Genomic DNA, 13,580 nt, shown 5'->3' with positions numbered 1-13,580 from the left:
TTCTGTGCATTAAAAAAATAAAAATAAACTACAGTTACAAATTAAACTGTGCAACAATATATCAGCAAATATTACTGGAGCGCATCTCCGAGCCTGGTTTACTGCATTATATCGCAGAAAACTTGTCAGCTGCTTCCTATTATAGCAATACACTGTTGCCATTTTCACCTTTCATTGAACTCTGCAGAATTTATATCATAATATTACGTTTCTATTATACTCAACATCTCTGTGGGTTTATCTTTTACGGCAAATTAATGGCACTTAAGTGGTAGTTTGCCATAACAGCTCTTTTGTGTTTTAGGCCTGCTTTTTTTTTTTATTTTTTAATTCTTTTGTTATGGGATCTATAAGTTTTTCATTAGATTTGTGTATATGTGTTACACTTTATTTTTGTTCTACACCACCCTCCTGCCTCGAATATATGCCAAAGGGTATATTACACTTAGATGTACTTGCCATATGAAGCAAATGATAAAAATTAATAGCTTGGTAAAGTTAATTACCAGTAATAAAATAGGCATTAGGTACAAAAAACTGCAACAAAGCTTAAAATCTGTGGGAAAAAAACCCCACTGGAGTAAAATTAAGATTCTGATATTCAGCAGTCTAAACTTATCACCTTACTGATAAGATACTACTATGATGGTTTGTCCATCACTTCTACATAATCTTCAGCCAATAGTAGTGTAGGCATAGTCAGCTCTAGTTTGAGAGTTTCCTCGAACCAGTTCTATTAATGTTATTTTTCCTCTTTACCTGTACTTGCAGAAATCCTTGCTTCTAATTCAGACATGTCTGCACTCATTCGTTTGTTTTCAGGTGTGCCCAGCATTGAAGAGGGCTTTCCTCGTGTGTCCGATAGGCTTTCTACGCTGCTTCCCCGAGAAGGTGGCAAACTCAAGCGTCCTGGTTCACCCTGCATGAGAAAAAAAAATTTCCAGTAGAAAACTAAGACTTAATAAGCTATGTGAAGAAAAAGTTAAATACAAGGCTTTTTCTAATATTTACAGCAAATTTAAAAAAAGCGCCAAACCTTTATGTAATTGAAAGTTTATTTATGCGCTTATCCAATTTCTAACTATTTTCAAGATATCTGCTTACAGTTAATGAATGGAGAGATTCTTACAAACATCCAGGAAGTTGAAAAACCTTTTCTAATAATTCTTTTGAAAGTTTCTACTAAAAGTCGTACATCCATCATGGCTCAGATACCAATACTCCACTGTACAGACAGTATAAACCACCATTGGTGTTGTCTGACATGCATTTTTTATGCACAGAGGACAAAAACTGCAGCATGTCTTATTTTGGTCTGTATTACAGACCAAAGTCTCCCATTTGAGTCTATGGGCGGTTTTTCTTTTGTACGCATTAAAAGCGTAGTGAATATGCACAAAAAAACCCACATGTGCACATATATGCTCAGTGAAAAGAGTGTGATTTTCACGCACCGTAACTGCATAGCCCATGTGAATTGACTTAAGGATCCCACAATACATTTCTAGTATTCAATTTTACTAAAAATGAAGTATATGTAATACAAAATAATTGAACTGAACTCTTCTACTTACTCCCTGCTTTGACTGATTTTTCAAATGTGCCAATTTGGACTCTATTCGTTTAATTGTATCATCAGCACTAGCTTGGATATCATCACTCTTATTGCTGGTATTTGTAGAAGTGATGTCAATGCAAGAGCCTGTAGAAGAAAACACATTAAGGTCATGTTTTATTCTGTTGTGACAGTTCATTTCTATCACCGAACAGCAAATCTTTACTTCACTAAATCAGGTTCTGAATGGCTCCTATTAGTTGCTTGCACGACTACTGACACTTAGATACCGCTTTACTAGTCTGTGCACACCCTCCATTACCAGGAATACTGGGGAGCACATAGTTTGGCTTCTCCCTCGTGCAATTGTGATTATTATGGGGACTTTAACTATCCGGAAAGTAACTTGAAACCTGCGGATCTCATGAAGATCTCATCAAGATTCTGTTAATAACTAACAATAATCACCTCACCCAACGTGTACAGGACCTGACTAGAGGGATGGCCATTTTGGACTTAATATTAACCAACAGACCTGACAGCATAACAGGGGTGGAAGTTGATGGGCACCTGGGCAAGTGACTAGACTATAATAAATTTCCACTTTTTTCAATAGGGTGTTTTATTGGGGGAGCTACAAAAATACTATATTTTAAGGCAGGAAAATTTTGTTCACCTCAGAGATGACCCTAACCTTACTGACTGGGACAATGTCCTCAAAAATAAGAGTACAGACAATAAAAGGGAAAGGTTTCCAACCATCTTAAAGAGACTATCACCATCTTTTTGTAGTCCTCACTGAGAGCACCATAGAGGTAGTGCTTCTCACAGTTATATGTATGACATGCGTATCTTTTGGGAAACTTTTTACCAGTAGCAGACACAGAACTAGTCCTGCATACTCATGAGCTGCAGCCTAGCCACATCCACCTCCACTCTCCAGCCAATGGTTGGCAGCTCTCTCAATATTTGCAGAGGATACAAAACTGTAATTTACACAAGAGTACACAATTGCAAATGGATCTGGATAAGCTGGAGTCTTGGGCTGAAAAGTGGCAAACTAGGATTTAACACTTGCAGTAGCCACCGGCGCTAGGCGAGGACGCGGATCCTGCAATACTTCCACAGTGCTCGCTGCGATTTCCATGCTGTGATTTATTCTCCGTAAGGCGGAAAATCACGAATCGATTTACGCATGTGGAGATGAAAATCGCGATTTGCCATAGCATGCTATAGGGCGATTTTTGCTGCGGAGGCGGACGCCCACAGTGGACTTTGCAGTGCAATTCCACCCGTGTGCAGGAGGCCTAAATGGAAAACCACTGGGTAAAACGGACATGGAAAAGGACCAACTGTAAACTCAACTGGAGCAACCAGTTTCAGGCAGCGGCTGCCAAGGCAAATAGGATCATGGGGTGCATCAAAAGAGGTCTAGCGGTATGTGACAAGAACATGGTTCTTCCTCTTTACAAATCTTAGTTAAACCACACACGGTCAATGGTACTCAAGGCCGTGTCGGAGAAGTTACTGATTTTGCAAATATGTCAGTTCTCAAATCTGCAGTGACTTGGAAAAGAATACAAGCCATACAAGTCGTGGCAAAAGGTTTTGAGACCAACACAAATTTTAGTTTCCACGCAGTTTGCTGCTTCAGTTTTTATAGTGGCAATTTGCAGTAATTCTAGATTGTCATAAAGAGTGATCAGATAAATTGCAGTAAATTGCAAAGTCCTCCCTTGCTATAAAAAATTAACAATCACAAAAACCTAATCTTCACAGAATTTCAGCCGTGCCACAAAATGTCCCCAAGTCCACCAAGTTCCAGGATTGTCACCTATGGGTTTAGTTCAACACCAGTACAGAGCTTACTCAAGTATGCATCAGCGCACACAGTGAAGAGAAGGCTTTTGGAGGCTGGGTTGGTGTTAAGGGCAGCAAAGCAGCCACTTCTCTTCAAGAAAACCATCAAGGACAGACTGGCATTCTGCAGGAAGTATAGGGATTGGACTAAAGAGGACTGGGGTAAGATAATTTTATCTGATGGTGCCCCCTAAAAGGCTGTTTAGGACATCTGGAAGAATGATTGTCCAGACAAGAAAAGGTGAGCGCTACCACGAGTCCTGTGTCAAGGCCAACAGTCAAGTATCCTGAGACTATTTTTTGTGTGGGGTTGTTTTTCTTCCATAAGGAGTGGGCTCAGTCACAATTTTGCCCAAGAACATTGCCATGAGTCAAAAATGGGAGAAGTTTCTCTTAAAGGAAGTTTGGATACCAACGAACCAGGAGCAATTTGGTAAGAAACAATGCTTTTTTTCCAGCATAAAGGAGTACAATACCACTAGGCAAAAATGATAACCAAATGGCTCAGTGAATAAAACATTGCAATTTTGGGTCAATGGCCAGGAAACTCTCCAGATTTCAATCCCATTGAGAACCTGTGTTCAATGGTGCTCCAGCAAGTGGACAAACAAAAACACAGACATTGTGATATACTTTAAAGCAGTGTTCCCCAACTCCAGTCCTCAGGGACCGCCAACAGGTCATGTTTTCAGGATTTCCTCAGTGTTGTACAGGTGATGTAATTATCATCAGTGCCTCAGACATTGCCACAGGTGTTCTTACCATAGGATATTCTGAAAACATGACCTGTTGGTGGTCCCTGAGGACTGGAGTTGGGGACCACTGCTTTAAAGTACTGATTAGGCAAGAATGGGTTGCCTTCAGTCAGAATTTGGCTCAGAAGCGGATATTCAGCATACCAGGGTAAATTGCACAAGTCTTAGGAAAAAAAAAATCAACACTGTAAATATTGATTCTTTGCCTAAACCTGGAACATTAGGCAATAAAAAAAGTTTAAATACTTATGAAATGCTTATAAAATTGTACTTCAGTATACCATACTTCAGAAACATTCGACTAAAAGAACTTAAAACGCTGAAGCTGCAAAACTTTGTGAAAACCAAAAATAGTCAGCCTCAAAACTTTTGGCCATAACTGTAGATACCAAACAAATCAGAAATTGTTAATGGAAACCAATTACAAAAGGTCTTCATTTCCAAAAGATAGATTAGATAAAAAAATAAATAAATAAACAAAACAAAAAAAAAAGAATGCAAAAGGTGTACATAGCCTTTAACCCCTTGAGTGGCGGGTTTCCTACCATCCTGTCGTGCCCACCAGGGCAGGTTTTTTAAAATGGTCTAATCATTGAATTTCAACTAATTTTGCAGTTGCGTCTCAAGAGCCATAACTTTTTCATTTTTCCATTGACACAGCCATATAAGGGCTTGTTTTTTGCGGGACAAGTTGTGATTTTTTAAACAGGGGGGAGGAAAAAAAGAAATGGGGAAAAAAGAAAAAAAGGGGCTATGTCATTAAGGGGTTAAATAATGTATTAACTTCCTTCTCTGGGTCATTACGACGCATGGATACCACATGTGTGATTGTATTTTTGATTTTTTACAAAGTAAAGGGAGACAAGTGTTTTTATTATTTTTTTTACTTTTTTTTAATTTTTTTTTTTTCTTTTGTCCCTTTAGGGGACTTCCACAGGGACCCATCAGGACCCCTGATCACATTCCGGGGGTCCGATGGTGACAGCCCTTTACATGCTGCAGTGACAGCCCTTTACATGCTGCAGTCACAGACTGCAGCATGTAAGGGGTTAACACAGCAGACATCAGAGGTTTTCTCTGATCTCTGCTGTAAGAGCTAGTACCTAGCTGACCTCTGACAGCTAACAACCAGCTCTCCCTGCCACAGAGACCATCGGCTTGCTTCTGACAAGCCGATGATCTCTATGGCAACCTGTAAACAAACCAGTGCAGGAGATTGCCGGCATGTCGGCAATATCTTCTGCTGGTTTTTCAAAGCCCTTGCTTTCTCTGTGGGTCTGTGCAGGCAGAGCACACTGTCACAGCTTGTGGCATTGTGCTCTGCAGCTCCCATAGTGATACATAGCCCGGAAATCTTCCGGGCTATGTCACTATGAGCAGTGGAGCTCGTCCCGGAAAATTTCCGGGCGTGCCACTCAAGGGGTTAAGCTTGTGCTCCACTTTTTGCATAATGTTCTTCAAAAGGGGCAGATTCATTTTAAATGTCACGTGATGGGAGAGGCACTTACAAAGTGGGTTGAAATTTTCTTCTTGAAATTCTAACAGGGGCAGATCCATTCAATATACATGCAGCATGGATAGATTTTTAACTAACTCCGTGGATACTAATTGTACCCTTTACTATACAGCTGCCTGAAATAAAAAGGAGTCCAATTGGTGGTGTAATAACCTGGCAACTCAATAGTATCAGGCTATTTTGCAGAGCAATTTGTGGCTCCTCCAAGTTTGAACATTGGCTACGCATGTGGTAGGAGCAATTATAGCCCTACTTTTCAACAAAACCTGAACGTTTACAAGCTGCCAGCAGTGTATAGTAGACATTAAATTATGATATATCAGGAGCTCTCCATTTGACTAATTTTTTATTAAAAAGGGGTGTTCTAGTTTGTATTTCTCTTCATTTATCAAAAAAGAAAACCAAAATAAAACAAGCACTTAGAAGGAGTTGCATCTCAGGAAGATATATAAATGATTTAGAGTTGTGACATGATTAGATGAACGGTCTTGTCACCTGAAGCCCAAAAAGTGGTTCAACTCTTGGCCCATAAAATGGCTCTCAGAGGTTACTTTTGTGTAGGGGACCCCTTTTTCCACTTGTATAGAGCTTGTTGACCACTAGACATACAGGATAATGTTTGGCCGCAGACAGCAAGGGTGTCACAGTAATGCTTCCACAATATTGCCACACTACCGTGGCCTGCCAAGTTGCCAGATTTATCAACAATGGAGCATGTATTGGACCATCTGGAATGCCATATTTTACAGCCTATGAGTTTGCACGATTAAGAGGCTCCTTTACAGCAAATGTGGACCAATATGCCACAGGATATCATATGGAACCTGTATACCTCCATGCCCGCCTGTATCACATCTTGTATCCAAGTTAGAGGCGGTACAACGGAGTACTAGAGCCTCCCTTCAAGGGTTCATTATTTCACGACAAATTATCCTTTTGATATATTATAATCACTAAATTAAAATAAATGATGCAACTCCTTTGTTTGACAATGAATATATCAAAAGTAGGGTGAGCCAGAACAGTTGTAGAAGGAAAATTACTAACCTGTACTTGTGGCAGAATTGCTTTGTCCCCCGTCAGAGTACTGGCATGGATACTGTAAAGGGTCATCAGCTCCGCGAAAATACTGCAGAAAAATTTCAAAATCAAGAAATACTCCACACAGAAATAATAAACAAACCAAGAAACAAAAGTGAGCCTACTAATGGAAAATGTACTTTATAGTGGTTGATAGGGACTATAAATCACAATCTCCGAATAACTCATTCAAAAGGGCATTTCTACAAATATATATTGTGGACTAATATTTATCCCCAAGCGAATTGGTCACTACGTCAATTCAAATGGCCATATTTTTAGGGCGTGTGCCATTGGTGTGTTCCACAGATGACACTTGGCCCCATTATAGCCAATGAGGCTAATCACATGAAGTGTTTTTAACCCAAACCACGGGAGGGGAAAAAAAAAATCTAACCCTCATAATAAATATTTATATACTTTGCACGCACATATCAAAAGTCATAGGAGAGGAACAACATGTAGAACCCTCTCCAGTTCGGCAGCAACTCAAGTGACATGAATTCCACAAGTGGACAAAAGACGTCTAGAGAGGTTTGAGCCATTCAATCTTGATAACCACCCACAGCTCCATGGTATTTGTAGGTGTAGAATCTCGGGTGTCAATGGACCTCTCCACCAAATCCCATAAATGCCCCATTGGGCTCATATCGAATTCTCCAGAATGCTCATCGAACCAATTCTGGGTATCTTTGGCTAGATGGCAGAGTGCATTATTCTGGTTTATCCAATCATTGTGGTGGTACATGTAGTCCACGAATGGCTACAAATGGTCACCCAACAGTGAAACTTAACAGGCACTGATCAATGACATGCTTACATGGACCCAATACACCCCACACTAATATGGAACCACCACCAGCCTACACTGTACCTGAGGGCTCAGGTCCACGGGAGTTTTCTCGTTGCACGCACACGTGATGCAAAGTGAACGGAAGCAACGAAAGTCAATGAACTTTCATTCTTCCATGCACACCAGCATGTGTACACAGCGTATCCATACGTAAGAGAAATAAATTGCAGCATGCTTTATTTCTCTGGGATAATATGCAGCCCCTTCTTTCTATGGGATGCCCATGACACCCTGCCCCTACGCAATAATTAAGGTAAATAAAAAAAAAATTGCACTGTGCATGTCCGTGACATCAGATTCCCAGGCATGCGCAGCTTCATACTCAGCCCATACGCAATCTCTGCCGGCTCAGCGTGTATACGTGTACACCACGGGAGGCCCGTGGTGTTTTACGCATATGCCCGTGGGTATGAGCCCTTATTGACAGCTAGGGTCCATGGTGTTGAGGTGTGCGCCACACACAAACCCTACCATCAGCCCAAAATACTTGGTACTGACTCATCCTACCATGCCAGATGTTATTCCTCTAGGGTCTAAATTGCAATCTCATGAGCTCAGGAGAAGCAAGGTGTCCTGTATGCATATATAACATATACACACGTGACAGGAATATTAACGAATAAAGTAAGCAATTTACAAGAAGCCATAAAACACCTTGCCTGCATAAGATGTGTCATTATCTTGACGATCTCTTCCATTGAAGGTCGTTGAGATGGATCTTTTGACCAGCAGCGAGTCATTAAGCTTTCAATGGGCTTAGGTAAATTTTTAATTAGAGGTGGCCGAGTACCTGGGAAGTCATAAGAGAAGGTAATTAAGTGGATGAATTAAACAACTGGTGAACACAAAAGGTATTCAACATATTAAGTAAGCCGAAAGTGTGTTAATTTTAGCAAAGCAAACTGCACAAAAAAACCGTAGAAACAAACAAACAAAAAAAACCCACTCAGCTAGGTCATCAGTATTGCAAGTGGTTAAATGCCCGGAATATTGATTTAATAGGCAAACATTTACAGCAACCCTAGGGACCTTCCAAAGGCTCCACTCTGCCATGACAAACAGCACCTTGTAATTTCAGTGTGAGTGCCATTCAGGGGACACACAGAGACCCCTCCTCTATTGGGCTATTTAAATGCCACCATTAATATTTAAAGGGGTTGTCCCGCGCCGAAACAGGTTTTTTTTTTTTTTTTCAATAGCCCCCCCGTTCGGCGCGAGACAAACCCGATGCATGTGTTGAAAAAAAAAACCGGATAGTACTTACCCGAATCCCCGCGCTCCGGTGACTTCTTACTTACCTTGCGAAGATGGCCGCCGGGATCTTCACCCTCGGTGGACCGCAGGTCTTCTGTGCGGTCCATTGCCGATTCCAGCCTCCTGATTGGCTGGAATCGGCACACGTGACGGGGCGGAGCTACGAGGAGCAGCTCTCCAGCACGAGGAGCCCCATTCAACACGGAGAAGACCGGACTGCGCAAGCGCGTCTAATCGGGCGATTAGACGCTGAAAATTAGACGGCACCATGGAGACGAGGACGCTAGCAACGGAGCAGGTAAGTGAATAACTTCTGTATGGCTCATAATTAATGCACAATGTACATTACAAAGTGCATTAATATGGCCATACAGAAGTGTATACCCCAACTTTGTTTCGCGGGACAACCCCTTTAACAGTTAATGGCCAGGATCGGAGTTCTGAGGCTGGGTGACAGCTGTCAAAGTCTGCCAACACCTCAAGTGTATACAGCAGGCTCAATTCCCAAGGCCACAGCATATATACACTAGCATAGTTAATTACACTACAGTCAAACCAAAAAGCTAGAATCAAATAGAAACAAGCCAAGTATGAGACCAAGAGAAGAGAAAGATGGAGTGACTCTTAAGGATGTAGTCCTAGTAGTCAGAACAGTTTGTTGTAGAATAGTAAGTAGGGTGCTGCCAGTCCAATTATGGTCACCATTAACAGGGCATAGAAATGCTTAAATGTAAAAAGGAGAAAATGATGGACCGTGGACACCGATCCATCTTTCCTGAGAGTACAGGACAAGAATTTCCAGTAACATCTCTATATTCTTTCCGTCCATTTCTGAAGGGGCTGTATTCCCGAAATGCGCTATTTGTACTGGTTAACAATTAATTAAAAATGAACATGTGGTGTTAATCTCTTTGCTTTTATGCACTACATAAGGAAGACCAAGGCTTGCAGCTTTGGTCTCCATTTCAGTAACAGCAGTCAAAAGGTTCCTTCTGGATGCAGTTTTCAGCCATGCAGATGAAGCCCTGTAACAAAACCTCTGAATGGGGTCCCAAAAGCTATAGGAATGTAACTAGAGATAAGCGAGTTTACTCGCTAAGGGCAATTGCTCAAGCGAGCACTGCCCTTAGCGAGTACCTGCCCGCTCGGGAGCAAAGATTCAGCTGCTGGCGGTGGGCGGGGAGCTGCAGGGAGGAACGGAGGGGAGATCTCTCTCTATCCCTCTCTCCCCCCCGCTGACTGCCGCAACTCACGTCTCACCCGCACCCGAACCTTCTCTGCCGAGCGGGGAGATACTCGCTAAGGACAATGCTAGATCGAGCAATTGTCCTTAGCAAGTATACTCACTCATCTGTAAATGTAACCAAAGTGACAGGATTTGGAAAGTGAAAACCTAGTTACACACCCCTCTGGTATATTTCATGTCTTTGTCATGACTTTTACATATCACAATGAGATAACTTATGGATGGGTAATGTAGAGACACAATAAGTGGGAAGTTATCATTTACCATTATGGACAGCCCACATTATCCGAAAAGCAGGACCTCCAATTTCATCAAATGGTTTCCGCCTGGTAATTACTTCCCAAAGAATGATGCCCCAACTGAAGACATCACATTTTTCACTGTAGTTGCTACCTGAAAATATAAAAATAGGACAATACAAGATTTTTGCAAGCCTAAAATATAACTGAACCTGCAACTATGCAACCAGTATACTAGTGTTCAAACAACTATCACACGTCAAGACATTTATTTTGCTTGTTCTCCAGATAATCCCATTCTTGACGTGGGGCTTGGACCAATAGTAGTCACTTTACCAAACCTGAGTTTAGGGATACAGGTTTTAAAAAGTAGACTCTAGTGCTAGCCATTCCTCAGTAGTAGGAAAATGGCTTACGAATCTCTTGAACATCACTACAAACATAAATAATAAAATTACTAATTCTGAAGGAAATAGTGGAAACAAAAATGTAAAAGACGTTAGGGCTCATTCACATTATTAAGTTTTCAGGCCAGTTAAACAATAGCAGGTCTACCATTGTGCACTATTTATCATTATAACACTAACAAAGAAAGGGAGACCCCCTATAGGATATTTAGGATATTACTTTAGAGGGATTTTTCAGCACAAAGACGTAATTTTGGGTAAATATTTTCACTATTGTTAGCCATCACATACACACAAACTGTCTTACAGTGCAGTGACCATTTAAGTAAGGCTTAAAAGAGGTAATTTGGCAAGAAAAAGATTAAATTAAAATCTGCTTAGTCATGTGTAGAAAGTCATAGTCCCCCTTACCTTCTCTTGGATGTATTAAGAGAAGCATATAGTCGATCACATGAGGTAATTATCCCTCTCTACTCTTCCTTAGTCAGAACTCATCTGGAATACTGGGTCCAGTTCTGGGCACCCCACTTTAAAAAAGACAGACACTGGAGCAAGTCAGGGAAGGAGTTACCAAGATGGTGGGCAGTCTGCAAATCATGTCCTATGAGGAACGGTTAAAGGATCTGGGAATGTTTAGCTTGCAAAAAAGAAGGCTAAAGGGGAGACTTAATAGCTGTCTACAAATATCTGAAGGGCTGTCACAGTGCAGAGGGATCAGCCCTATTCTCATTTGCACAAGGAAAGACTAGAAGCAATGGGATGAAACTGAAAGGGAAGAGACACTGATTAGATATTAGACAGTGAGGGGGATCAATGAGTGGAACAGGTTACCACGGGAGGTGGCGAGTTCTCCTTTAATGGAAGTGTTCAAACAAAGGCTGAACAGACATCTGTCTGGGATGATTTAGTAAATCCTGCACTGAGCAGTGGGTTAGACCCGATGACCCTGGAGGTCCCTTCCAACTCTACCATTCTATGATCCCCTCTAACTGCCCTTTCAATGTTGCTTGGTCCCCCACTGGCTCCTCTTTTAGCTCCACCAATGACGTTTCGTCACAGTGACATGTGACCGCTGCAGCCAGTTACCAGCTCGACCTGCGTTACATACAGCTGGTAATTAGCTGCAGTGGTCACATGTCCCTGTGATGAAACATTTCTGGAGCCAAAAGAGTGCAGTGAACCAGATACAATCCGAAGGCAAGTATGGCCTTTCTATTTTTATCCAGGACTGAGCAGATTTTTATTTTAAGTTCTACAGCTGTAACCCAGATAACTGCCATTTTTTTTTTTCTTCGTCATACTCGCCTATATTTCCGCCTAAGGGTTCTTCTTAAAAGACATGGATTAAACTACATCTTTATATTTTAATCCCTTGAAAGTCGATAATCTAGCTATTTTTTTCTGGTTTGTTTTGGTTACAAAACCCTACCAGGACATTCAACATTTTAACCATTCTCTTCAGTGCATTGGTGAGTTGTCCTGATTTTCAACTTTTTTTGCTACAAAAACATTATGCTTTTATTAAAAGGGATTGGGACAACATACACAGCCCCTTTCAGAATGTGGGCCGATCAGCTGACTGCTCCGCACACCCCCAGTAAGTAGCTGAACTTGGAGGGTAGCAACGACTAGTGAGACATATGCCTGCAGTGGCCACAGCATGGGAAAATCTGTTACAGGACGGTCATTTACATAAATGGCTGTCCTGTGTAGTCATGATCCATTTGGACAGGAGTTGCCCTTACAGAATGACACCAGGAAACCAAACACAGTCACCCGATCAAAGGACATGGTTGACAATCACGCAGTCACTCTTGAGGAATCTCTGATCCCAACCTTAGTAAGAGCTCAGGTGGCATGTGGATCTCTCTGCAGGGATTATTTTATTGCGCAATAGAAAGGTGTAATTTTCTTATACGCACAAGTCAAACTGTATAGGATCACTTAAAGCCACAGAAAGAAATACCCCCTCATTACCACCCCTGCCCCAACTAGATCACAAACATACTGTTAGATGTATACACTCGAGTCTGCTGAACAAGTCCTTAAAAATTTTAAAAAAAGTTACCTTCAAAAACTTCAGGAGCCATCCAAGCTGCACTCCCTTTGTTGTTTGTCATATGAGTCTGAATGTCACAAGCTGTACCAAAGTCACAAATCTTCAGAACAGTGCCTCCAGCTACCAGCAACAAGCTGCAAAACAAAGGAATTGCACAACCTGTATGATAAATTACAATTTCTTTTCAAATGAGATACTTGGATTGCATAGTTTTAGCAGACTGTTAGTTATCATGCCTATAAAATACAAAGCTCTCTCCACTTTACAGGGGTAATCCCACAAGTGACTCATCTATCCAGTGGATAGTCTGACCAGTAGGGCTCTTTCTGCTAGTAGCCCCACATTCCTGATGTTGTACTTAGCCCATTGAGATGACTACTGTGGCAATGCTCATGCTTGACCACTGCTCCATTCAAACTTCTCCCCACATGGGTGCATTAACTCTGACACGTTTGGTCGTAAATGTACACCCTCCAGTGTCCGGGTTTGTATGAAGCAGGATTGGGAGCCGATCCCACTATGTACAAGGTGGATGCTGGCTGTTTCTAACAGCTGAAATCCGCTGGCAACAATTCTGAAAGTGGGGTTTAAATGCGCCGATCACAGTTTGGGGGTCCCTAAGGCTCCTCTAAACCCCCCACGATGAGATCCCGAGGTGCCATTTGGTTGCCATGGCAGCTGCAGGACTCCTGAAGGCCCACTGGGCGGCCACTGCTGATAGTCCATCAAGCCATGCATGTGTGACTATATAAATTT

General features: G+C 41.6%; 1 protein-coding gene across 3 annotated transcripts in view; it reads right to left on the bottom strand.

Moving 5' to 3' along the window:
- Window positions 1-13,580, bottom strand: part of MAP3K7 (mitogen-activated protein kinase kinase kinase 7) — a 59,799-nt gene that overhangs the window by 15,901 nt on the left and 30,318 nt on the right. For all 3 annotated transcript variants that reach the window (XM_066608397.1, XM_066608405.1, XM_066608415.1), the window contains exons 6-11: window positions 12,834-12,958; window positions 10,384-10,512; window positions 8,279-8,409; window positions 6,734-6,815; window positions 1,575-1,702; window positions 760-919 (exon numbers count right to left, since the gene is read on the bottom strand). In XM_066608397.1, the coding sequence (XP_066464494.1) occupies window positions 760-919; window positions 1,575-1,702; window positions 6,734-6,815; window positions 8,279-8,409; window positions 10,384-10,512; window positions 12,834-12,958 (755 nt within the window). The remainder of the gene's footprint in view (window positions 1-759; window positions 920-1,574; window positions 1,703-6,733; window positions 6,816-8,278; window positions 8,410-10,383; window positions 10,513-12,833; window positions 12,959-13,580) is intronic.

Source organism: Eleutherodactylus coqui, chromosome 1 (genome assembly GCF_035609145.1).
Source record: "Eleutherodactylus coqui strain aEleCoq1 chromosome 1, aEleCoq1.hap1, whole genome shotgun sequence".
NCBI classification, from domain to species: Eukaryota; Metazoa; Chordata; class Amphibia; order Anura; family Eleutherodactylidae; genus Eleutherodactylus; species Eleutherodactylus coqui.
Note: the sequence above shows the minus strand (reverse complement) of the source record. Positions and strands in the feature narration are given on the sequence as shown.